Genomic DNA, 26,394 nt, shown 5'->3' on the forward strand with positions numbered 1-26,394 from the left:
AGTGCAGGGTGACAAGCAGTAACAAATCATGCTGCAGCCTAGTGCTTGTGAGTTGTCTTCAGGCACTGGAGAGGTAAATACTGCTCTTAGATCAGTGCATCAGTGCTTTATTTGCTTACTTCACTCTCTGTGGTTTGCAAGTATTTCTCTGAAGCAGTAAAACTTTGTATGTCAGAAAGATAAATGATCTGTTTTAGTTGAAGCAGACTGTCCTCTCATTTGCTATCTGCTTTTCTGCAAGGGAAAAATGTCAAGGAGCTAATGAGCTTGCTTGCACCTCAAAAAATTATAATTATTTTTAATAGGCTTCACTTCAAGATGGGAGTTTCTGAAAAACCAGGTCTAAAAGGACGGTATATTTCATCTGTCTGCATAATCTATTTTAGTTTCCTCTTTCAAAACATTCATTTTTTGGTAGCTGTTTTTTGAAGCAGATGATAAGCATAGAAAACTCCAAACATGATTTTGAAACTCTGTGTGTTTGTGATTCTCTGTGAAATGGTAAATGCCTTTAATATTTCTCCAGTATGGAAGGTCATTGAACATCTAGAGTTTATACAAAATTCTATTAAAATCCCATGTGAACCTAGTTTAAAATTACTATAGACTAGTGAAAAGAATGATAGTCAGACCTTCATCCTTTTATTGTCAGACTCAACATATTAACATAAATACTGCAGGTGAAATAGTTTTGACAAAATGTATGGGAAGATATTGGAATGTGGAATAAATATATATTGAAGTATTAGTAGAAAGAAAAAGACATCTGTTTGGAGTCAGAAGAAATGAAGACAAAAAAAAAAACAAACACAGATAGAGGCTCTTACTTGGCTGTATTTAAATGGAGAAGGGAGAGGTAGTTCTTAAAGGACATAGCTGCAAAATTGCTGTCATCCAGGTTGCATGTGTGTTTGTACTAGGAGAGTTTTTGACATCTGGATCCGACTGAGCTCTAACATTTTATAGAATGTACCCACCTCAGTTAATGAAATCTTACTACCTTGGGCAAGAATCAGAACACTTGACTGTAGGGTGGAGAAGAAGAAAGGAGATGAGTAACTGCTGAGCATCTACAAGTGACTGCTGTCTATTGTTTCTACACCCTCTCTGTAATGGGAGTCTGAAGTTTATATGCAGAATATTTTCAGCTTATAAGGGAAATGAAAAGAAGCCGAGTATTGAGGAGCAAGCAGGGTTAACAGCAAACAGCCTTCTGAAGCAGTAGAGAAGAGCAGAAAACAGGTGGGCAATTCCCAGAGCCTCTGCTAGTAGGATATGTGCCACAAGAAAAGGGGTTCAACACAGAGCCTTAGAGTTGGGCAGTAGCATAAAAGCCCTACTGCAGGGAGAGAGTAAATGCAATCACTGAAGAAACCTCAAAAGAAAGATATTTAGAAATCCTAGTGTGGAAGTAAAAGTAGGGTAATTTAGCTAACATGGAGACAGAAAGAGGCTATTTGAGGCTGAAAGGTACTCAGAACCTAGAAGAAGGAACAAGTGTGCAGAGTGATTAGAAAGATGAAGGAGAGAAAGGCAGAGTCTGTGGTGTACGCGGTAACCATGGTCTTATGGAAGCCAAGAGTTATGAGACACCCCAAGCTGTGGAAAAAAAAAAAAAAAGATAATCCTCAAATATGTAAATACTTTAAAGCTTATCTGAATTCCAAGTCAATTGAAGCTCATCTCTGAAGAATTAGAATTAATACCTATTTTTACAGAAAGTATGCTCCCTGCTTGGAAGCTTTACAGCATTCAAGTCAAGAACAAACATGTCCCACTAATACTTTTGTTTATGTCAAAGCTTTTTCTAACTGCTTTACAGTATACCTTTCTCTCACTCCTGCATAGTCTCATACAGTTATGTTTATTTTACACAGATAATCTCTTTACTCTCTGCTCTGTTCTCTTCTGTTTGAATTTATTTAGTAAGCCAACTTTTTCAACATGGAATAATGTTTAGACAGGATGGTGCAGCTGACTTTGAGCACTTATTTGATATTGGGAGGAAAGGGGCTGATAGATGGATAAATTTCCCTAGCATTTTTTTCAGCCACAAGCTGTACCAGAAGAGGCACCATTTTTAGCCACAAGTTGTACCAGAGGAGGCTTAGATTAGACATAAGAAAAACTTTTTCTCTCAGAGAGTGGTCAGGCACTGGAATGGCTGCCCAGGGAGGTGGTGGAGTCGCTGTCCCTGGCAGTGTTCAAGAGGTGTCTGGATGAGGAGCTACAAGATATGGTTTAGTGGCTGGTGGTAGCAATGGTAATGGGAGGATGGCTGGACTAGATGATCTTGTGGGTCCTTTCCAACCTTGTGATTCTATGATTCTAAAAAAGTAATGGTTTTCTGAGCTAAAAAAAAATATAAATAAAAAAATACATGTTCTACAGAATAGAGGTTTCAGTATGGCCCTTTTCCCTGCCCCCACTTTTCTGGAGTTATCTTCCATTAATACTTAGGGGGAAGACCTAAGATTTACCTCTTGATTAAGTTTGCCTGAACGTTGTGAACAAGAGTCAAGAACTATTAACAAGGCCACCATTCTAAAAGGAAAACAGACTCTGTGTGCCTGTGATTTTCTGTGAACAGGTTTTACTCCAGGCATCTGCCACAGAATTGCAGTGGCTGAGTTCTGGCACATCAGGGTGTTGCTGAGGTCAGTGAGAGATTTTCCGTTGATTTTGCTATTTGCTAATGATGCACCATTTTTCCACTCTGCAGAGCCAGGAACAGTACTTTTCTGATTAAAAAATGTGCTCAGAGAGATTCGTGCATGAGCCCGAGTTTCAATTTTCAAAGAATTGCTTTAAAAATTGAGTTCAGAGTTGTTTGGTGAGTGCATGTTTGTCAGCCTGCTGTACATTTTGATTCTGTATAGGGAATGTGTCTACGTTTAGAGTTTTAATGGTCATTCTCCAATTGCTTTGTTCATAACACTGGCTCTTTAAATGGGAAGTAAGGAAATACTACCACACTGAAATACAAAAATAAGAAAATTATCCTTACCTTGTACACTACACGAAACACAATTAGCCTATTACCCAATGACTTAAATGGTTTGGGTTAAGTTTCAGGTAAAAAATCCCAGTTTTTGATTGTTTCAAGGTTACATCCCAGGATGATCCTTAGACATAACCCAATGTCTAAAAAAGTGAAACACCGAAACAGATGATGGTTGCTCTGGGGCATTTGTGATTTCTGAATTCACCTGACACCTTCTCATAGCAGGCTTTCACTCTGAAGTGTTTCAGCTCCAAGGTGGCTGGGCATTGATCACTGCTGCTTTGTTAGTTTCCTCTAAAATAAGCTTCTGTTCTTCAACTTCAGTATGTATTCATGTTTGCATACTAATCCATCAGTCTAGACATTTGATAGCAAAAATAAACCCCCTATCAGTTTACGCACAAAACTAACTTTATGATCCTTGTGCCAACCCTAGTGCCCTAAACTCTTGTATTGCTGAAAAATGCTTTGAACTTGCCATGAGATCCATGTTTTTTAAAGGTGAATTTCTTTGTTAGCAGTGAAAATTGTTCGTTTATTTTAGTCCCCTTCTTACAGTAAAAGGTACACAGGAAATCCACAACATGAAGCAAGTGTTTTCAATAGCATAAAAGGCAATTACAGAGAGCATAAGTTTCACAGTGCCTTTGCTAGACTAAATTTTGAAGGGAATCTCCACAAATTATTGATCACTGCTGGCAATGAAACTCTTCCCCATTCCAATTATAACCATTAGAAACATTCTGTAGGGTTAAATTACAATCTTTCTTAGGTTACCTATATATTTACTGAAGGTCCTGTGTCAGCTATTACTGATGTGTACTTCGTTCTGCATCTTGCTGTTTAAGATTGTAAAATGCTGAGTCTAAGGCTTTATTCCCAGACACTTCATTCTGGTACCTGAATACAAATAGATGTGTGGAAATGCCTGTTTTTCCAGCATGCAGGTCCACCTGGGTAGGCTCTTCAAAAGCTTCTTCAAATTTGCACAAAGCCAAACTAGCCATTGGTCAATCCCTAATTGTCCTACAGTGCCATTTAAATTACTCAGTTTTTTTCTTTTGTGGAGATCATTATAGAGAGTCGCATGGACTCATCTGTATGGAGCTTTGAAGTGAAGTGTAGCTCGAGTACCTACTGTGCTCTACTGTGTGTCCTGGGCTGCCCAGCCCCTTTATCCTCCTGCAGACCTGCCCCATTTTGTCTCACAGACGGGTGCCCGTTTCTTTTATGGGCTTCACTGAACACTTGCATCAGCTTCCAAATGCATTTACTGGATCTACTGTTCTGGAAAAAATAGGTGTATACTGTATGAAAATGGAGCTGAGAAGAAGCAACCCTGTGTCTCCTGGGGGGAAAGAAAGAGAAAAAAAATGCTGCAAAGGGGTAATGACAAGGCAAATAAGGGACATTATGTATGAAACAGGAATAACTCCTGGCCTTTTGTTTTTTGCACTTCCTCGACAAGAACAAAGTGTACTATACCATTTCAAGGAGAAACATTCTTGAGGAAGGACTGAGAACTATTCCAGTGCTGCAGAACCAGCAACAGTGTGATGTGTAAGCAGAAGAAAAGTAAAGAAAAAGAGCTGATAGCTGTTCGAGGTCACTGCTCCTAGATAAGCTCACCTGAGCCAAAACCTGTCTCTGGTTATATCCGCAGCAGACGTGAAAGCTAACTCTTTGAATAAGGTGGGAAATACAGGGTGAAGGAATACTGCAAAAAATATGAGTAGCTTTGGGATCCATAGAATCATAGAATCACCAAGGTTGGAAAAGACATACAAGGTCATCCAGTCCAACTGTCCACCTATAACCAATAGTTCTCATTAAACCATGTCACTCAACACAATGTCTAAATGTTCCTCGAACACCTGCAGGGTCTGTAACTCCTCCATGTCCCTGGGCAGCCCATTCCAGTGCCCAAATTGCCAGTAAACTGTGATAGTTTTATACAGCGCAGGAGAAAAGTCATTTGTACCTACTTTGAAATGTTATGGATTACACAAGTTAGCAGGAAGTTAAATAGTAAGCAAGTCTTGATACACCATAAGGGAATATACAGCTTGTGTATGTCTTCATATAGAATCATAGAATGGCTTGGGTTGGAAGGGACCCCAAGGATTATGAAGTTCCAACCCCTCAGCCACAGGCAGGGCCACCAACCTCAAGATCTGGTACTAGACCAGGTTGCCCAGGGCCCCATCCAACCTGGCCTTGAACACCTCCAGGGATGGAGAATCCACAGCCTCTCCTGGAAGCCTGTTCCAGCACCTCACCACTCTCTCTGTAAAGAATTCCCCCCTGACATCCAATCTAAACCTTCCCTCCTTGAGCTTAAAACCATTCCCACTTGTCCTATCACTGTCAGCATACGTAAACACACAATTTCTTTTCCCTTGGGCATTCTGTATGAAGTACTGTATACCTTACATTAGCGCATACACAGATTGCCACTTTAAATGGACCAACAGAGGCTACATGTTCATATTTTCAGTCTGCGCTTATAACCCCTTTACCCACTGTCAGCCATGTTGGAAGACCAAGTTATAATCCAGGAGCACACAGATGTTCAAGTTTGTAGAGTACAAGCTTGTCAGTAGTTCAGTGCAACCCTCGCTAAGGACAAATAATCTCTAAACTACATTCAGAACACTTCCTGTAGCAAATAAAGTACACAGCTGCTGAGGCTTCAACTAATTTACAGGTACGACTGTTGCACCGCTGCTCTAAATTCACAGTCACAGCAATTACAGGTCTGTGTTTTGCATGTGGGTTATGCATTTCATCTCTGATCTGTGTCTGTGCCTGTTCTGCCTGGAGAGTATGTACATTCCTTTTCTTGGTCTGCACAGTGCATGGTACAGCCACATACCATTACTGAGAAACAGTTCCATTTTACTCTATATCCAAGGAATCTTTATGAGTAACAGTAATGAAGCAGAGGCATGCTCTATGTTCAGAACAAAAGCAAACAGAACTGAAGCCGCCTTTCACCTTTGACTCCCTGGGCATCATGTAGGATGTAATGCCCAGGGAGAAAAGCAATAGCAATCAGTCAGATCTCTGCTAGAGATATGAAAGGATGACCTGTGCCCATGTCAGAGGGGTAGACAGTTTTAGTTCCAGGCTCCTACATCTCGCTTAAGAAATGTGAGTCCACATAGTGATTTTAAATATTGTGTATAAAACAACAGTGAACGTAGAGTGATCTGCAGCACTGGGTGAGCATGGAGCTACCTTGGGGTGTTATTCCCACTGACTGCTCTCATGTGATATGGAGGTCTCTAGCAATTTTCTCTGAAGGCTTCTTTTTCTTGCTTACAGCAATTTGAGCTAGTAGTGGAGCTGTCCAAAGGTCACTTACGTTAGATGTTGTTCACTGAATGCTATATGTCAGTGACTTCAGTAGAAGTCCACAAGTCTTTCATATTCAATTGCTGGAAGCACCTTTTGCTTGACTTCAAAATCTCTAAGTTCTGTAATGCAGACTGTACTGCAGAACTTACCAGTGAAACATGACAAAGTTTTGTTTGTTTTGCTTTTAGGGACATTTTTTTTCCTTCAGAAGTAGAGTCTGTTCCTTCAAAATATCTGAAGAACTCAGTGTCACTTGAGTAATGTCATCCCAGAAGACCTGGAAGTCCTTCTCATTTAGACCATGGTTGTTGTACTGTCCCCTCTAACAACACAGACAAGACTGTAAGTCATGGATCACTCTTGCTCTGGACATCTCCAGTGCTCCTGCAGAGCCCAAAGGCAACTGGTGGGTGCTACTCACTCTGTATGCCCCTTTGCTGATACACAACAAAGTGCACAGCACTTTATGTTTTCCTGAAATTCCATCACAAGCACATAATATCAGAGCCACAGGAAACTAGCTTAGGGAACTATGTGCGGGTAAACTAAATTCATTTAATCCTCTTCATCTGTGATTTTCCCCTCTGAATGTGTTTCAAAGGAATTTTAATCCTCTTTCATTTTGACCAGAGAAAGCTGAGGCTGAAAGCTTGTCCACACCAAGCAGAATAGTTAGCACATTTTACGTAGCCACACAGTCTGAAGTAACTGTCAAGTGTATCCAAAAGTCCTTTGGATCCCTTGGAACCCTCAAAAAGTTTTGAAGTGTCAGGTTGAAATCCTTATCCATCCTTGACAGTCAACATTCTTCATCAGCAGAGAAGACAAAAGACCTACTCTGGACAATGTCTGTATTCTGCTTTCCCCCATTTAATCTAAAAGATTCCCTCAGTCCTCTATTTAAGACTTCTCTACTCTACTGACTACTGCCTTATACTGATGATTGAAGGCTCTGGGAAGACCTGATTACAGCCTTTCAGTATGTAAAGGGGAGCTATGAGAAAGAAAAGGACAGACCCTTTAGCACGGCCTGTTGTGACAGGACAAGAGGAAATGGTTTCAAACTAAAAGAGGGGAGATATAGATTGGATATAAGGAAGAAGTTTTTTACTTATTGTAAAGTAAATTTGCACAAAGGCACTGGAACAGGTTGCCCAGAGAAGTGATGGATACTCCATTCCTGGAGACATCCAAGGTCAGGATGGACAGGGCTCTGAGCAACCTGATGTACCTGTAGGTGTCCTTGTTCATTGCAGGACAGTTGGACTAGATGACCTTTAAAGGTCCCCTCAAACTCAAACAATTCCATGATTGCCTGTGAGCTTGGTATTGTCAGTTATTGGGTGCTGGGTGACAGAGAAGAAGCTAATTTGAGGCATTTCTTTAAGATGATACTCTGCAGGTAGGTGCTTTAGATCTTGAAATAACGATGAAAGAAGCATAGCCTAAGAAGAGAAAAAAATAGCAAATAACACCAGCACACCAGCCTACAGCTGTTAGCTGAGAAATATTTGACTACAGACAGAACTGCAGATCTTCTCGTTATTAGTATCAGCTTGATGGGTCTATTGAACTTCCTCCACAAATTACAGAGAATCATATAAAAAGAGGAACATGTACTATTTTTGCTCCTTTGTACCATCATATGAGGAAGGCTGTAAATAGCAGAAGAGTGTAATTGCTTGTCACACTCCTTTCTTTTGAGCAATTTGTCTTTTTTTTTTTTTTTTATTTTATTTTGAAAATGCAGGGTTGGCATGCAGAAGTTGGGGGAAAATGTGTGAAAGCCCCTATATAAAAATATCTTTGTATTCCAGTAACATCTACAGGTGCATTTGCTTTGTGAAACCATAGCCTGAAAAGCCAGAATTCCTCTGGCTTTCTCTTTTGGCCAACCATCTCAAAGAGGAAGAGGCAAAAGAGCAGAGTGCCCAGTTCTGTCCTTCCTACTCACCAGTCTCTTATCTCCTTACTGAGGGGGACCTAAGACTTCCTGTAATCCCTATGGCCAGACATATGCCTCCGTGGTTAGTTTGGCCAGTGAAATTTGGATGAGAGTCATGTTGTAGGTTAAACTGGGTGAATGTGTCTGGCATAAAATAAGGTCTTGGCTGTTCAGTTTTGGAGCAAAACAGTACAGTAAAAATGAAAAAGAAAAAAAAAAGCAAACATGTCCTTGACGAAAGATAAACAAACCTGGTGAAAGTTAATCCTTTTAAAATGTAAATATTAAATGAAACTTCCATTTTAACTGTTGATTCTGTTGCCCTTTGACTGGGATACCTCCCTGCTCTCCTCTGCTGCTGGTCAGCACTGTGGGAAAAGGGGCCCATCCCTCCTGCAGTACAGGAGGAGCACAATGCTTAAGGTGGGAAGAAGTTGGAGCCTTGTCTCTGAGTATCAGGCTACGTGCAAGGAAACAGACATCTGAGCTGGACTATGAGGAAGAATCTGCCTCTGGTTTGAATAGCAAACAGGACATGCTGTCCTACCAACTGCTCACAAATGGCCTGAGCCTGGCTGCCAGGCACCTCATAGCATGTCTTTTGTCTGCCTTGTTGGACCAGATCTGTAGTAACAATGCAAAAAAATGTCAGTATGTGAGGCTGCTCCAGGCCCATTAGCAAAAACACAGGAGAAATAAAAAGGTAGGAAGAAGAAAAATTAAAAACAGGTAAGAGGGAGAACTGAAAATCAAGCTGAGATGTAAAGAACTTTTAGTGCCATTCAAGAAAATAGTGGAGTCTAGGAGAGAGCTGAGGTAGGCTTACAGTTCTGGGGATGGGTGTCTCTCAGGGTAGGATGATGAAGACCAGTGGCCTGGATAGAGTTTGAAGGCACAGGGTAATGGCATCCTGTGCCATTCCCCTACCATTCTTGTGGCACCCTACAGATGTGGGAGGTGTGAGGGCTGCTGTTGGGCAATAAAGATAAGTTTCTGGTACAAGCCCCTTCAGTGTTTCTCCTGCTTACAATATATGACCTTAACACTAGTCCACGGATATATTTGTTTGAATTAATCCTGTGTTACTGTGATTAAAAATTGTTATAAACAATTTTATTTGCCCAGCAGAGCTGGACTTTAGGCAAATTGGAATTCAGGTTTCTGAATAATGGAGATGAAAGGCACAATATAGCCTGCACCTGAAAATGCTGCTCTGCCTGCTGGGGGACATTTTCTCCATTCTCCCAAACAAAAACAGGAATGTTAAGTCACCCTGGCTTTTTGTCCCCAATTTGCAATTCTGTTGCTAAGTGGCAACGAAAGCTGATTATGGGATCACAGATTAACAGAAATCTCTATTCAGTGCTCTTGTGTAATTACACATTTCATTTACTTACTTGAGAACTGATTTTTAGTTGCCATGTCCCTGCCCCACCCTCATCCCTCCACAGATCTGTTGTCCTTGGAGTCCATTCAGGTCCCTAACAGCCTCAAGCCTCAGTGTCTGAGGGTGGTTCACCCTGATGGATTGTGTGAATGGTGTCTGCTATTTGAAGGTCTCAGAGAGTAAGATCCTACCCTTCTGAATGGTCTGGTTTGGGAGAAAATGGGAAGGAGTGAGTAAAATGGATTAGAGAGCTCAGATCTTTCTGGTCTCCTACTTGCTTACATCTTTGAGAAATTTCCTATTTCAATTTATTTTTTTGTGTAGTTCTGCTGCCTGCCTCTGCCATAGTTTTGGGTGCAGTTTCTCTCTGGAGGTAACGGTTCTGGCTTTGCTGAACTGAGTTTCAGCTCAGCAGCCACCTACAAGAGTTGATGGCCCAGAATTGGGAACTCCTCTTATTAAGATGTGCAAAGCAGCTGATCAAGCACAAGGCAAACATTCACTTTGCATTTCCTACCCTAGGACAAGTTTTTCATGTGAATGTTATGGGTCCCTTCCAGTCTTGAATTAGATTTTATTTCTCCCCATTCTTAGCTGCCAGCTGTGCTCTGCACAGCACCTTGAATGAGGACAGGAGGCATCTCCCTATCTTTCTTCCTGGTAAGAGTTTCTTCTGTTGCCTGTTTCTGAGACACGGCTTTTGGGGATTTCAGTTTGAATGTGTGTAATTGATCTTGCCACAGCAGTGCTCAGGGACTGCTCTAGAGTTTGCAATATGGACATGCTGGAAAGCAGAGAAAGAACAAGAAGAGAAACCAGTGTGTATTTCTGAGTGATGTGAAGCCTCTGCTTTGACTGCTGCTCATGTGAACAGTCTACTTTTGTTTAAAAAAAGAAAAAGAAAAAGTATCAGGTAGGATTGTTCATCTGAATTTGCTCTGGAAGGAGGAAAAATAGCCTTCAAAAATAGAGCACTTTCTCATTTTGCTCCTACAGTCATCCTACAGACTTTGTGACTCATCAGCTCCAGCCTGAACTCTATCTTTGACCAGAGTATTCAAAATCTACATTTTTGGGACCCAAGAAATCTAAATCATAGAATCATAGAACCATAGAATGGATCGGGCTAGAAGGGCTCTTAAGATCATCCAGTTCCAATGGCTATAGGCCATAGGCCATGTCTAGACCATGTTGTTTAAAGCCCCATCCAACCTGGCCCATGAATGCTTCCAGAGAGGGGGCATCCGCAGCCTCTTCCAGTGCCTCAGCACCCTCATAGTAAATGATTTATTCCTAATTTCTAGTCTAAATCTTCCCTCTCCCAATTTAAAACCATTTTACCTTGTCCTGTCACTACCTGCCCTTTAAAAAAGTCTTTCCCCAGCTTTCCTGTAGGCCCCCTTCAGGTACTGGAAGGCCAAAATAAAGGTTTTCTCAGAGTCTTCTCCTCTCTGGGCTGAAGAACCCCAGCTCTCTCAGCCTGTCCTAATAGAAGAAATGACTTGGATGACTGCAGCTGACTGTTTGTCAGAATACCCAGTTTTGAGAGGATGAGTAATCAGAGAATCACAGACTCAGCTGAGATGGAAGGGATCCTTAAAGGTCATCTAATTAAACTCTGCTTTAGTCAACAGGGACATGCACAGCTGGATCTTATTGCTCAAAGCCCCATCCAGCCTGACCTTGAGTGTCTCCAGAACACCTCTCTGGGCAAGCAACCTGTTTCAATGCCTCACCACCCTTACCGCAAAAAACTTCTTCCTTATATCCAGTTTAAATCTCCTCTTTTTTAGTTTGAAACCATTTCCCTTGTTCTGTCACAACAGACCCTGCTAAAGAGTCTGTTTCCTTTCTTCTTATAGCTCCCCTCCAGGTACTGAAAGGCTGCTTTCAGTTCTTCCTGGAGCCCTCTCCAGGCTGAACAGCCCCAGCTCTCAGACTGTTTTCATCTGGGAGATGTCCTGTCCCTTGGATCATTTTCTTTGTGCTTCTCTGGATGCACTCTGGCAGGTCCAGCTGGCATCCAGTCATGAGTAGTGTTCCCCAGGAGTCGGTATTGGAGCTTGCCGTTTCATATCTTTTTTCATGATCTGCATGAAGGCACTGTGTGCACCCTCATTAAGTTTGCAGATTACACCCAGTTTGGAGGAAACATTGATAAGCGTGGGGGTAGGAAGGCCTACAGATGGATCTGGATGGGCTGGATTGCTGGGCTGAGGCCAATGGGATGAAGTTCAGCAAGACCAAATGCCAGATCATGCATTTTGGCCACAACAACCCCATGCAGTGCTACAGGCTTGGGGCAGAGTGGCTGGAAGACTGTGCAGAGAAGGGTCTGGGAGTGTTGGTGGATGCTTGGCTGAACACAAACCATCAGCATGCCTGGGTGTCCAAGAGGACTAGTGACATCCTGGCTTGTATCAGAAATAGTGTAGCCAGAAGGAGCAGAGAAATGATTGTACTCCAGTACTCAGCTTTGGTGAGTCTGCATCTTGAGTACTATGTTCAGTTTTGGGCCCCTCACTACAAGAAAGACACAGAGGCCCTGGAGTGCGTCTAGAGAAGGGCAACAAAGCTGGTTAGAGTTCTAGAACACAACTCATAAGAGGAGCAGCTGAGAGAACTGGAATTGTTGAGTCTGGAGAAGAGGAGGCTCAGGGGAGACTTTATCCCTTTCTACAACTCCCTGAAAGGAGGCTTTGGCAAACTGGAGGTTGGTCTCTCCTTCCAGTTGACCAACAATAGAATGAGAGGAAATGTCCTCAAATTGTGCCAGGGGAGGTCCAGGTTGCATATTAGGAAAATCTTTTCCTCCAAAAGAGTGGTCAGGTACAGGAATGGGCTGCTCAGGGAGGTGGTGGAGTCATGGTACCTGGAGTTATTCAAGAAAGTTGTAGATGTGGTACTAAGGAAGGCAACACTGGTGGTAGATGGATGGTCGGACTAGATGATTTTACATGGTTCGTCCAACCTTACTGATTCTGTGATTCGATAGGTCCATGTTTCTCCTGTACTGAGGGCTCCACATCTGGACACAGTACTCCAGCTGAGGTCTCACCAGAGCAGAGAGGAGGGGCAGGATCACCTCCCTTGCCCTGCTGGCCACAATTCTTTTGATGTTACCCAGAACATGGATGGCTTTCTAGGCTGTGACAATGCACTGCTGACTCACATCCAGCTTGCCATCCATCAGTGCTCCCCAAGTACTGTCCCTGACCTTGTAATTTCTCTATATGCTTGCCATGACTAAACATAAAACTCCAGCTTAAGGCAAGTTTCACTTTTTTCATCTCAGACTGAGCTTTGAACAGAAGATAAAGGAATGACCAGACTATCCTGGTGCCTTTACCTAGATACAGAGGAAAACATGAAGTAAACCATGATGAAGCATCAGTACCCCTGTGGACAATGATAGGCCTCTTTTCTAAGGCTGTCACTGATAAATCGTTCCATTCAAACTAGGGAGAGTCACACAGAAACCATCACACTGTGACCTGGGATGCTGGGATATCTTTTTTTCCCCCTGTAGCTTTGTGGACTGCCTGGATAAGCCCAGCACACTGTAGCGCTGCCTCAGTGTAAAGCCACGCAAAGACGTGAGGCAGAAGGGTGAAGAGGAATGGAGAGCTGCCGCTGGAGTCATTGCTCAGGCAATACTTGACAAGATCACTAGATCGTTTCGCCTGCAGGGAAGGTGCAGGGCATGAAGCAGCAGCAGCAGGCTGCCACCTTCTGGTTGGAGGCCCTAAGGGAAATGCCTTTTCTTCGATCTTCCGGTCGGGTCAGGAGGGAGCTGGGGGTGTGATGGGCTCTGCTGCACTCCCGGAGGCTGCACCAGCTCTGGGCTTCAGGGGCTTTTCCCTTGGGTTCAGACTTCTTGCTTTTCTGCCCAGAAAGAATGATGTTAATGCTTCTGTTTGAAGAAATACAGTAAGCTGATGGTGTTTCTGAGGAAGTAGCTTCTCATCCAGTGGTAATAAATATAATGAACCAATTCTTTTTTTTTTCAACTGCACCAGGGAAAATGCCACACATTCCTTTGTTCCTGTGATTCAGAAGCTTATCTGTTGTGTCAGACTGAGCCAGCCATAAAAACTAAGGATCATACAGTCACCAAGGTGGAAAGAAAAAACTAAATGCTGAAGGCAGTTTCCCTTCTCTCTGAAAGCCCAAAGCTCTTTCCTAATGCTCCATAAAGAAATCTAATGCACTCAGATAGCTCAAGCTGTCCATCTCCCCCAAACAATGCAGAACAGAGCTCGCTTGTCAAGGGGACGGCACAGGGGAGTATTGCAATTCTTCCTGATCTCTTAATCTGCATTAGAGCACAGCAGGAAAAGGTAAATGTGGGAGAGAAAGAAAGAGCCGTCTGAGCTATGGTGCCTTCTGGAGGAGTGAGCTCCACTCGCACTGAACACTGTTATTTGTGATAGAATTTTCTCCCAGGGCAGCATGCATTCCTCACAGAATGGCTTGCTAAAATATCTCCTTTAAAAGACTTTCTTACCACTGGAGGGCTAACTGCACATCTTCATGTCTTCATGCCTGCAAAAATTAAGAGGCTGTTTTTTCTGTGCCTGCTTTCTCAGCACCTAATACCATGAGGCTTCATGCTCAACAGGTGCTCAACTACTTTTTTTCTGAGTGTTTCTCTGTAACTATTTTACACTAATTATTTTATGGAGTATTATGAACGGATTGAACCATAAAACCGAGCAGGATTTATAATGGCCTCTGTTCAAGTAAGAAGGGAAATCTTCATGCAAGGGAAGACCTGTGTTCAGTTCCACTGTTTTCACTTTCTTTGATGAGAACATCCCTAGAGCTGCAAGGATGCTTTGAGGTCGCTCTGCTTGGACTTGTTTCATGTGGCATCAAATATTTAGGTGCTCATTACTTCAAAGAACAGGAACGTCACAGCGATCCTCCTGCCCTTGGTTAGGACATGTCCTTGAGAGATTCTCCAGCTCTTTACCCACTCCAAGATGTTTTATCTGCTCCAGCTACAGCAGTTGGTCCGCTGCACAGGAAGCTCAGTGAGAGAAGCCATGAGCACTACTCATCAGTGTGGTTTCTATGCTGGGGAAAGGAGACTAAGGGGAAGCCACGCTTAGCCACCTGATGCTCAGTCTGATTTGCATGTTTGTTTGATGAGATGCATGAAATACCTCAAGAACTCTGAACAGTGATGATTTTCTTTATGCTAAATATTTTATTACTGCTGGGCGGAGTATGGGGAGAAGAAACAGCCCCACTCCAACTTAGCAGAAGTATTGAAAATCCAGTATTTGTAAGGATCCTTACTTCAATTTGCACATACTTTGTTCACAAAATGAAGGCAGGATGGATAGATAACAAGAAAGTCCCAGTCTTTAATGTTCCTGTTGTTTTGTCAGCATCTGTCTGAGGCCTAGATTTAAGACTCTGAGAAGCCTTCTGTCTTTTTCGTTGTTGCACAAGTCAAGCTATCTGGCTGCAGGACAAAGTGTCGGGTGTATTGCAGGATGATAAATGGCAAAAGGGTGGGTTCTCTTTCACACAGAGCAGCTCTCTCCCTGCCAGCATGAGCTGTGCTGTCAGATGAGAGTTACATCAGGTGCAATGCATCATTTGGGAGACATGACTTGGCTCCAATTAAAACCTAATGCCGTAAGTACAGAATTCCTTGCCCTGCATTTTCTTTCTGTATCAAGAAAAGAAGAAAGAGGCAAATGATAATGTTTGCAGATTAAAAAAATAATCCAGCTCACATTAGAGAGAGAGTGCTGGGAGTTTTTCCAGGAACTGTAGAAGTCAAAGGAGGTGAGGAAGGCATCAACCTGACTTATATGGGCTGCTGGAGAAGGCAGCAATGGCAGGAGGCTGTACATGGGGCCTATTGCTTCCAGCCCAATGTCCCAGCCTTGCTACTCTGCCTCTGCATGGTCTAGGGCCCAGCCCCACCTTTCTGGCACTACACTGCTGCCACCTGCTCCATGTTCCCAACCAGCCTGCACCCCCCACCCTGCTCCAAACAGGCTGGCAGCCTGAGTAGGTAGATTTCAAGGCCTGCAGGAGACCAAAGATCTGGGATAATCATTAGCCAGAAAATCAATCATGGTCATTACTTAATCACCAGGAGGAGATAGCTCGTCTCTGAGTTTTATTTGCTAGAGATAACAGATCTAAAAGAAATAATCTGATGAAACAGTTGAATCATAGGTCAGAAACCAGCGTGGCCCTGGTTTAGGAGGGGATATAAGCTTTTCCTGCAGAATCAGTTGTTGGCCGGGCATGTTTCTTCCCCAGAATGGAACCCAGCACCTTCTGGAGACATTCTCACCATTCAGTTAGACACTTTTTGTTATGTATCCCGAGGAAATGAGTTTCAGGGAAATTTTAATACTGGTGCCATCACTTGTTACACATTCTTCGGTAACTGAAAGTGAATAATGACCTAACTGTAACATCTGGACAGTGCATATCTCTCTCTCCCTGGGCTTCCCCAGTTAATGCAAGGTAACTGTGGAAGTCCCCTTCAGTCTGTGGCACATCAAAAGCTTTCTTAGTATTAAATAAAAACACAATTTTCTGTCATGTCTTCTACCCTCACAGTTCTTTCATTACAGCCTCAGTAGCTGCATGAGAGGGGACCTATAAGAAAAGTAGGATAACCTCCCCACGGACTACTCTTGTGCGCAATAGGGGAACAGAAACCCAGCCCCTGCCCTGCTTTAAAATTACATCTGTGGTTTCTTCTACTCTGATCTTTTCTCTGTCTGCAGAAATGAGGACATAGTTCAGCGTGGGAGGTGACATAGGTCTCTGCTACCAAACACTGGTACAGCTTCTGTCCACATACACTCAGAGTGCAAAAGAACTCTGACCTCCAGCACTTGAGGAGTTATCCTTCTTGGCAGGGAGGCAGCAGAGAGCTGCGGATGTGACACCACTCTTCACAGAAGCTACAGAAGGTAAACCCTGTTGGGAACAGCAGCACAGCCTGTACTTCCATCTGTTCACCTCTTAGGAGAGTCATCCTGAGTTTGATTTTCAGCTGCCAGCAGGCTGAGGAATAGGATGTGCTGGGGACACCACCACCTGCACCTGCTCCAGAGCCTGAAGCACCAGCTTATGTGGTGAAGCCATCTGGTGAAACTAAGAGCCGGAGACTGAAACCTCTGTGTGATTAAAGGGTGATGAGGGCTGAGTTTGTGTAGCTGTTTCTTGGCAGAGGCTCTCATGGGAGGGTTGAAGCATGGCTTATTCAGCAGCATGAGCCCCACCCCAGGTTTTTCATTCAGCATGATAGTTCTCTCTTCAGAGAACTGAACCTCCATTTCTCTTTACTGCTACCTTCCCAAGCCACTTCCTTTTGCCTCAGGAAACTACTGCTGTGCTCTCCCTTGACTCTTCACCTGCAACATCCCAGGCTGGCAGAGCAGGGTGTTCAGACCCTTGAAGAAAAGGTCCTGATCCCACAGCACAGCACCGGGCTCCTGCTGAGATGGGTGCAGGCAGAGCATGGCAAGGTTGGGGAAATGCAGCTCAGACCAGGTCCAGGTGGACAGGTCTTCTGCTCAGGTTGGTTCCACTAGAGGAGCAGGGGCAGGCTCCCCGTTATCATTCACCAGGCAGGAAGAACAGATGTATATGACTGTGTCTTGAGCACAGGGCAATCACAAAGGCCACCAGGAGGGTAAAGAGGCCAGTGAAGGGGACAACCAGTATCTGCAGCTCGGCTACCAGGGTGCTGCAGGAGTGATGGATTGCTTGGATTCTTCAAGACCATAAATGCTTCCCAGCAGGGCCAGCCTCCTGGGGAGGGCAGCTGATTTTTTTTGTCTTTTGAATGATTTACTGCTGATAACACGACCAAGCTTTAAGTTTTTGATGGTGGACGATGGCCGAACCCCCAGCAAACAATGAAGCATGGCTACACCCTCACTGCAGCATGCCGGGTCATGCTTGTGAAGCCTGGTGTGCTCTGTAGGGTTTTGCAGGAAACATAACTCTGTGCAGAGTAGCGTAGATGCAGCCCCTGTCACTCCGGTATTTCAGCCCTTGCCTAACTGTGCTGTTATTTTTAGATAGAAAATTACAGACATGATTATTCCTTTTGAAGCCAGAAGATAAGTGTCTAGGGCCAGTCCCAGGGTTACCTACTAGTTGGATACTAACCAGGCACTTCCATTAATTTGAGTCTGTGCATTCTTCCCATAACCATGTGCAAAACACAGCTCCATTAAAAGATGCATTTAATCAGATGGATATTCTGCCAGCACTTGCACATGCTGATATGATCTGAAGTGTTGATGAAAGTAGTTGGGTTTTTTTTGGTGTGTTTTCCATTAAAGGGCATGAGATGTGGTAGACATAATGCCACTGCTCTCCACAGTCACTGTAATTAATGACAGAGAAAACTGATTTCATTTATGAAGTCACTCGAGATCCTTGGATGAAATGGTAAGTGCTTATTATTTGTCTTCACTATTCAATATTAATGGACACTCATTTAAACTCTTCCTGCCTCACATACTGGAATTTCTGACTGAAAGGTAGAAGTCTAAACAAATGAAAAGCTCTTAGAAAAATGCTTCTACCTCACCCCAACACAACATGAAAATTAACTATTAGTAACAAGCCTGTTCTTCCTTTTGACCAGTAATCTCTTGCCACAGGAGTCACTGTTAATGAATCTACTCTAATGGATTTGTTACAGCACTAGCACATTTGTGATGATTACCGAGCAAGCAAAGTTGTAAATAAACAATACTTTGTAAGGTTGGAATTTCCACGTTCCTGACTGTTACAGCCCCTTCTGGGCCTCAGCTTTAGGCAACTATAAAACAGACAGTATCTTGTGCCATGTCATGTGTACAAGAAGCGTAAATCAATTTAAAGAGTATGACTCAAAAGCCCAGTAAATCTGTGTAGGGGCTGCTGTTATCTTGCTCGTATATTTAAAGAATTCAGTGCTTTTAAGCAGCAGGCAGAATGAATGTTTGGCTTCCCCCCCCCTTATAGCCTGTAAGTTAGTGTGAAAGAAACTTTTACTATATCTGCATGTTTAAGATCTTCCTTCAGGCTATTTGGGAAATCCCAAAACTAGTTATAACTACACATTGCATTTGCAGTGGAAAAGTCCTTGCCTTCATCCGGGTAGCTGTCTAATAGTGAAGGAAGAACAGAAGTGTGGTAAAGTTCTTTATTTCAGGTTGCATAAAAATACAGAAGCTCTCCATTAAAAAATCAGAGGTAAGTTCACTCTCTCTGACTCCAAGAGAAAACAATGGGTTACCACTTAAAACTGCTTGCATGCTTAAAAGTAGACATGTGTACTTTGAAAATAAAAAAAAAATAAAGTTTAAGTGATAAATAAGCAACAGGTCCAAGCAAGTGCATTGACTTGCCTGAAGTAATCCTCCACTGCAACACACTTACGCATACTGTGAGGAGCACAGTCACAGTTCGTACTTTGTATGTTTATGTGTTTGAATCGCCTTATGCCTCACCCCTCAAATAAAACACAGTGGAAAACATAACCTACAGTGATGTGAAAACTCAGCAGAGATGGAGACAACAACCAGAAAGCTCTGCAGTCCATGGGCTTTGCACTACCCTCGAGGTACCTCAATGATTTTACAGTTATGAGATATACATAGTAGTAATGTCTGATCCAATACTTTTCTACACTGATAAAACATAAGTAGTGTATGACAGGCTTTGTTTTTGTGTTTTTCTTTTTTTTTTTTGCTATAAAAGTCACATTAAAACGTCTCCAACTGCAAACAAATAAATATGTGTGCATATATACATAGTGCCAAATGTTACAGTACTTTCTCTTACCAGAGACTTAATAGAAAGAAAAGTAATGTCAAGTGTTGCAAAATTACAGGGAGCTTTTCTATTTTCCTTTTAGAGCTAATGACAGCTGCCATGACACAGCACTGCAGAGGCCGCAGCAGTTCTGAGGCTGGAATCATCGCAACTGCAAAAACATGCACTGGGCCTCATTCCTCTACTTGTATCTGTGGACTCACAGATAGAAATAAAATTCAATTAATAGCACTTATAAATCAGATCCAGCAGATTCCTAAGGGACATAAACTTTGCTAGCAGAAGTCATTGATTGGATCTCTGTCCCTAAAGCTGAAAGTTCTGTTTCTCGTGCATTATTAAATGACCAATTAAGAATCAGTGAAAAATCTTCATGGTGCAGTGCAAATGCTTATTTTCTCATGTCTGTCTACATCTATGCCAAGTAATGGAAATTTTACACTGAAGTACTGAAACAACAACAAAAAATAAATGAAAAACCCACTGAAGAAAAGCAGTTCTCAGCTCTTTTTGCTACTTGCATATTAGCACAGAGGTTAAAGAGAGCAAGTACTGCTTGCTTAAGGTACAGATGCTTCTAAACTGAAATTGTGACAGCCCTCTAGGAGACCGCTGCCCAGAGGACTTTGGCAGCTTGGGTTCCTCAGGAAGGATTTCTGATGAATTCACTGGGGTGCAGCTGCAGTTTAGGGGAGCTGCTCTGATCCACAAGGTAACAGATGGAAGATGTGGTGAGATCAATGCCCCCTGGGGGGGTGGGGAGGAGGGTTCAGCAGATAGACTCAATAGCAGCTCAGAAATCTAATTTGTGCTTTGCCATCAGTCACCAGATTTTATAATTCTTCTGCTTTGCCACAATTATGCTTGTAGTTGCATGATATTATTACACTACCTTGATAATAAAAATAGCAAGTACATAGCAAAATAGTTACAAAAACAGCAGACAAGATACATATCTTGCATCGTTCCACTTCAAAAACATTGTCAATGTTTTATAATAGTAGTAGATTTCTTTGCTAGCTTCTTGACCACAGTCCTTACTGAAGAAGACACTACATGCAAATCAGTGTCATTTTTAAGGCACTACAAAATCCAGGTCTCAATACAAAGCCTGCAGAAAACTGCACACAGCAGTTAAGGTGCCAAGACTAGGAGCGGCTGTACTGCACTGTGCTGTACTTGGTGACTCTGGAGGACTTGCTCAGCATGGAGCTGGCAGGAGGTGCCCCCTCCATGGTAGAGCCTGCCTGGCTCTGCAGGGAGTCCGTGATCAGCACCTGTTCAGCTCTACCAGGCCCTGCTGAGCCTGTGAGGTTATTCTCATTCACCACCATGCTCTGCTCTTCAGACAAGGTGGGAAAGCTCAGTGAGCCCTGCTCAGTGCTGGGCACAAGCACTGTCTCCCGCTCCCTCACCACCACGTACTTTGAGTCAGGGAGGTCCTGAACTGCTATGGCTCCTAGCCCAGGGCCCTCTGATGTCACCATCCTTTCTGTAACCACCATGTTGTTTCCAGAGGGCATGCTGGGGATTTCCACCATTCCCCTCAAGCTCGAGGCAGGGGCCAGCACCCTCTCTGTCACCACTATGTTCTCCTTAAACTGGGGATCTAAAAAGCCAGCAGGTGAGCGGGTAGGGCCCCCTGCAGAATAAGACGTTTCCGTCACGGTGACATTGGTCTCCGTGTAGGGTGTGGTGAGGGTCTGGACATCATGCTGCCCAGACTGCGATGAGGAGGTTGTCTCCATGATCACCTCCTGGGACACGGTCTCCGATCCTACAGCACCTCCTGCCTGTGCTGATGGGCTGGGTGAGAAGTAGCCACCTGAGGCAGAGGCTTGTTTGGAGCTGAAAGCCTTTTGCTCATTAACACCAAAATTGGATTCATTCTTGGAGCTAGAGTCTTTCATGTCAATGCGTCTGCCTATACATATTTCTGCTAGAGTCTTAAATTTGTCTCCTAAATCATCAAGAAAGCGGTCATCGAGGTCACCCTCAATAAAGCTGCAGCAGCCGATGGAACCATGGGGGGAGCCTGACTCCCCCTGAGAATAAACCAGGAGACAGTCCCTTGCAGCTTGAGCTTCGTCTTCTTCCGCAAAAGTGACAGCTTTCTAAAGATGGGAAGCAAAAGAAAGCAACAGTTCATTAACAGCACTTCAAGACATAGTAAACTTGAAAAAAAATCAGGAATCATTAAATCACAGAATCACAGAATTGCTCAGGTTGGAAAAGATCTTAAAGATCATCACGTCCAACCACAGCCTAACCGTACTACCCTAACTCTAACAACCCTCCGCTAAATTATGTCCCTTAGCACCACATCCGAACGGTTTTTAAACACATCTGGGGATGGCGACTCAACCACCTCCCTGGGGAGCCTATTTCAGTGCTTCACAACCTTTTCTGTAAAGAAGTCTTTCCTGATATCCAACCTAAACCTCCCCTGGTGCATCTTGAGGCCATTTCCCCTCATCCTGTCACCTGTGAAAAGAGACAACCCTACTCTCACTGTAAGCACATTTCAGGTATCAGAAGAGAGCAATGAGGTCTCCCCTCAGTCTCCTTTTCCCCAGACTAAACAGCCAAAGTTCCTACAGTCACTCCTCAAAAAGCATATTCTCCAAGCCCTTCACAAGCCTTGAATGCTTGGTCAAGGGGATTATAATAACAGCAACCATCAACCAACCCAGAGCAGTGCCTAGAACTGCTTTTTGCTTTTTTGAAGTTAGTCTGAGCTGGACAGTAAAGTGATGAGAAGAAAAAAAGAGTACTTAGGAATTTAATGGAAAGCCTCTGGTACATCACCATCTGTGGCTATTTCTCCCAGATAACCATTTATGATACTATCCCTTTCTCAGAGTCTACTCACATTTTGGTTCTGTGAATGACTCTCACCTGTAACTAGGTCTTTGTGGGAGAGTGCCAGTGCCATGCCTGAGAGTTATCAAACATTTAAGAGCACATTTCATGAGAAAAGGCTGACATGTCATCGCCTGTCATGGCTCTTTTCACTTTTGTAGCCTGCAGGATCACACCCAAGGAGCCAAACAGTGAACAAATTACTGAGTTAAACAGTTTGGTATGTTTGGGAACATACTCCAGCATACACTGGCTCTACCCAGATCACTCTGGAACAAGAAGGATCCACAAGTTCTGATTGTACTGTTTCAAGGGCAAGCTCAGCCTGAAGGCAATATCTGCAATTGGGCTGCTGTTGCTGCTGCTTTCAGACTGAGCTTGCTCTGCAACTGGGTTGCTGCTGATGCTGGCACAAATCTTTGTACGTTCTTGCAGCGGCTCCAGTTGCAGGAGTGAAGGTGACCAATCCCTGTAGGCCTGCTGAACCAGCTTTACTAAAATGGTTGCTGGCTCATGCTCAGACCCACTCTTCTGCCACATTTGAAGTACTGTAGTGCATATTAGCTCAGGCATCTGTGTAATGTGGTACATATCCAGATCCAAACTGATTATATATATTTATCTGCATTTGATCCTGGGAGTAGACACATTATTAGAGATGCTTCTAAAGAAATCAGCACAAACACAGAATTAATTGATTCAGATATTTTTCTAGTTTGTTCTTTACTCTTTTCTCATTCATTTTTAATGCTGTATCTGAAGTATTTTAGCCACCTGATTTTAGCCACCTAAGGGACTACAATATTAACTAACCTCTTATCCTCTTGTTGTATAACATTTACTAAGCACCTCCTGCAAGACTTCAGCAGGCAGCTATGCACAGAATGTCTTAACATTCAGAAGAAAAATGAGTAGAAGGAAAGCAGAATTGCTACCGTTGTGTCTGTTCACCTAGTTCAGTAGTCAGAACACACAGGAGATACACAGATCCTTCCCTAGCCTGAGGTGACTCAAACCTGCACAGCTACTCCCTGCCCAGCCCATCGTCAGTCAGCTATATAGACTGAAAATGTTTAATTTGTAGAGGTGAAGGACAATCTCTACACTCTCTGGTATATAGAAGTGGAGCTTTCCCTGTAAGTAGCTCACCAGCCTAAGAACTAATAATGGGTATTATAGAGAGAGGAATAGTTGCAATGAATAGGATTATCCTATTGTTCAGTGGCTAGGTCACAAAAAAAATAATTCAGAAAGGGGATTGCAACATACACCTGATATGCTTCTGGTGAAATGCCTTTCACCCAAACAAATGCAGCACCACTTCATCAGATATCGTTAAATTGGAGACCCACCCTCTACTATTTGACATCTATGGCTTATCTTTCAAAAACTTGCTCTGTGAAAGGTTTGCAGCCGTGACTCATCAAGAGTCACCAGTGCCTCCCTGAAGGACAGTTAATATTCCCTAGTCCCCAGTACTTATATCATGTCATCTTCTTCACGGCTTCTCAGTCACTGCTAAGTATTCTGGATCTCAAACCCTGAGAAAGGTCTCATCACTGGAGATCCCAAAGATACAACAAAACTTAGCATTGTCAAGGTCTACATCCCACACGTGAGCTTAACTCAAAAGTTCTTAATGGCCCACACACACAGCATTGACCATCATCAGGATTGCCTACATATATACAATCCATTCATGTTTGCAAAAACATAACAAGCATTTCATAATGCTAAGCATAAATCCCAATACACTGTTATTCTCAGGTCATATGCTTACGTCAGTGAAGTAATCTCTTAAAAATTCTTCATTCATGGCTCCTGCAGATCCCATTGCCACGCCTCCTCCAGTCACCACCATGTTCTCTTCTCCAGCTTTCATGCCTTCAGCCCTTCCAGTTGTCATGGATCTGGTATGGTAATCAGTACTAGAAAGGAGATGTCTTTGCTCTTCCCATCCTTCCCTGGTAATCGTGCTCTGCCCTCTTATGTTAGAGGCAGAACTACTTGCTCCTGCTGCAGCTTCCTCTGCACTCATTCCTGCTGCTGCCGCTGCTGCAGTTACCGCTCCTGCTCCTCCAGCTGCTCCTTTCAAGTTCCCCAATGCAGTGGGTAGCATGACACTTTGCATTGACTGCAAGAACAACACGAATGAATATGTGACATGAAAGCTGGGCTGTGTAGCATATGGAGCTCACCAAACCAGCAGCGGGGCTGGGTGGAACCTGGGAGGGTGCTGACTTAGGACGTGTTCGAATTTGTACTGATTCATGTTGCTGCAGAGTAAAGAGCTTCCTGAAAGAGGGTGCAGCTTCCACGACTGTGTTCCCAAGGAGGATCACAGAAGTGTTTCCACATTGTTCTTAAAACTCAAAGGGTTGAGAATGAAAGAGCGGGGAAGAAAAATAAACAAGAAAAAGACCTGTGAAACTCCAGTGTGCTCAGCCTTCCAGCTTTGGGGGAGCATGCACTGCCTGCTGTCCCTGTTGTGCTACCTGGCCCTTTCTTCTTTTCTTAGCTTCCCTGCCAAGTTCACAGTCTTTCATCAAGAATTTGGTGTGAGCACTGGCCCTAAAATCAAAGCTTTTTACCTCACTTCTTATTGTCACACAAAAACATGCAGGTGTCATGTTGTGTAGGAGAAAAAGAGAGAAGAAACACCTCTAACATTCACTGCTCTCTTCTGTTGCATTCCTTCTACATTCTGAAGTTTTTTTTCTGCCTTTTAAAAAATATGCAATAATATTAAAATCATATTATTGTTATTTTTTAAAAGAATCCTTTGTTTATGAAGATAAGCACATAAGAAAGTAATTTAGCATGCAACCTGAAACTCTGAACTGGCGATGGGAAGCTAAGCTTTATAATCTGGTCTTTCACTGCTTTACCGTTCACTCCCAAACAGGCAGTGAACATTCCAGGCTTGCAGATGCAAATAGCACGGATGCTTTTCCCATACTTTATCTTCTAATCAGATACTATCAGCATGTGCTTGATTCCTTTGCCTTTAGTTTGGGATTTTAACACTATGGTTGGTGTTTCTAGAGCTGCTATTTGAATTCCCCTTCCATGTACCCTTAACTGAGCCTGATGGGGTTAACTTTAATTAATATTCATGTGTGGCTAAAATCTGCTGTGCAGGTTGAAAACATTAGCTCATTATGTAGAGAAGAGTGCAAAACTGAGCACTTGGATAGAAATCAAAGAGAAATGCTATTAGGGAAAACCTGCCTTCTCCTCAGGAGCTGCTCCTTCACTGTTCCATTTACGCAACATCTCTTCACTGCAGTCCGGTATTGCAGCAAATCCCTTCTTTGCTCCTGAACCGCACGGACACAACAGCAGTAATAGCGGAATAACTGCAAGGGAAACACATGTTTGTCATTAACGATGGGCTGATTAGGGTCAAAATGTGTTAACAGCCAATACTGAAGTCTGGCCAGAAATACGTCTCTAATGAGTTAATGAAGATCATAGGAACAAATAAGGACTGCAGCCAAGTTCCCAGAAGCTTAAGGTATTTCCTGGAAACTTACGCAGTGATGATTTTCTAAACAGTAAACTGACAATGAACCTGTTACTCCTGCAGATGATTGTGCATCCATTTGTCCATGCTGCTACTGAAGATCTCATATAGCAAAACCAGCTCTCAAAGTGTACAACCTCAGCATTTCTAACTCTTGTTCTGTTACTAAGTAGATCAAGACACCTCCATATGGGACACACCCATGAGCAGTCACATTTACAGCAGTTACCTGGAGAGCTCAAAATGGTTCAGTTTCAGATGGAAAACATACTTCCATGGAATTAACTTTGTTTTCTCATAGCTAGAGTGCTACTACAACAATGAATTATTGCCCTTTCAAATGCAGTACTAGTATATATGGCCATACCCTGACTGCAAGCATTTCTCTTATTTTTCAGCTTCCACCTTGTCTTACCAACACGATGTCTCACATCATGTACTGCTCAGATTAAGGAACCGGACCTGGGTCTGTAATTAGCAAAAACATTGAG

The 26,394-nt window shown here is 43.1% G+C and overlaps 1 protein-coding gene and 2 long non-coding RNA genes across 4 annotated transcripts in view; 2 read left to right on the forward strand and 1 right to left on the reverse strand.

Moving 5' to 3' along the window:
• Positions 1-19,887, forward strand: LOC146761779 (uncharacterized). Of its 2 annotated transcripts, XR_014942590.1 has the most exons (3): positions 1-73; positions 18,033-18,141; positions 19,598-19,887. It is a non-coding gene; the product is annotated as an uncharacterized LOC146761779 (long non-coding RNA). The 2 variants fall into 2 exon arrangements; XR_014942589.1 differs by lacking the exon at positions 1-73 and having other exon boundaries at positions 17,892-18,141.
• LOC146761780 (uncharacterized) lies at positions 16,532-16,885 on the forward strand. The gene is made up of 2 exons (XR_014942591.1): positions 16,532-16,649; positions 16,733-16,885. It is a non-coding gene; the product is annotated as an uncharacterized LOC146761780 (long non-coding RNA).
• Positions 18,870-26,394, reverse strand: part of DSG2 (desmoglein 2) — a 21,341-nt gene continuing 13,816 nt past the window's right edge. The window contains exons 13-15 of the mRNA XM_015855483.3: positions 25,609-25,736; positions 24,158-24,511; positions 18,870-21,629 (exon numbers count right to left, since the gene is read on the reverse strand). Coding sequence (XP_015710969.2) covers positions 20,664-21,629; positions 24,158-24,511; positions 25,609-25,736 — 1,448 coding nt within the window. The 3' untranslated portion in view covers positions 18,870-20,663. The remainder of the gene's footprint in view (positions 21,630-24,157; positions 24,512-25,608; positions 25,737-26,394) is intronic.

The sequence above is a fragment of the Coturnix japonica genome, chromosome 2, assembly GCF_054131305.1.
Source record: "Coturnix japonica strain WE chromosome 2, WE-NBRP24, whole genome shotgun sequence".
In the NCBI taxonomy this organism is placed as follows: domain Eukaryota; kingdom Metazoa; phylum Chordata; class Aves; order Galliformes; family Phasianidae; genus Coturnix; species Coturnix japonica.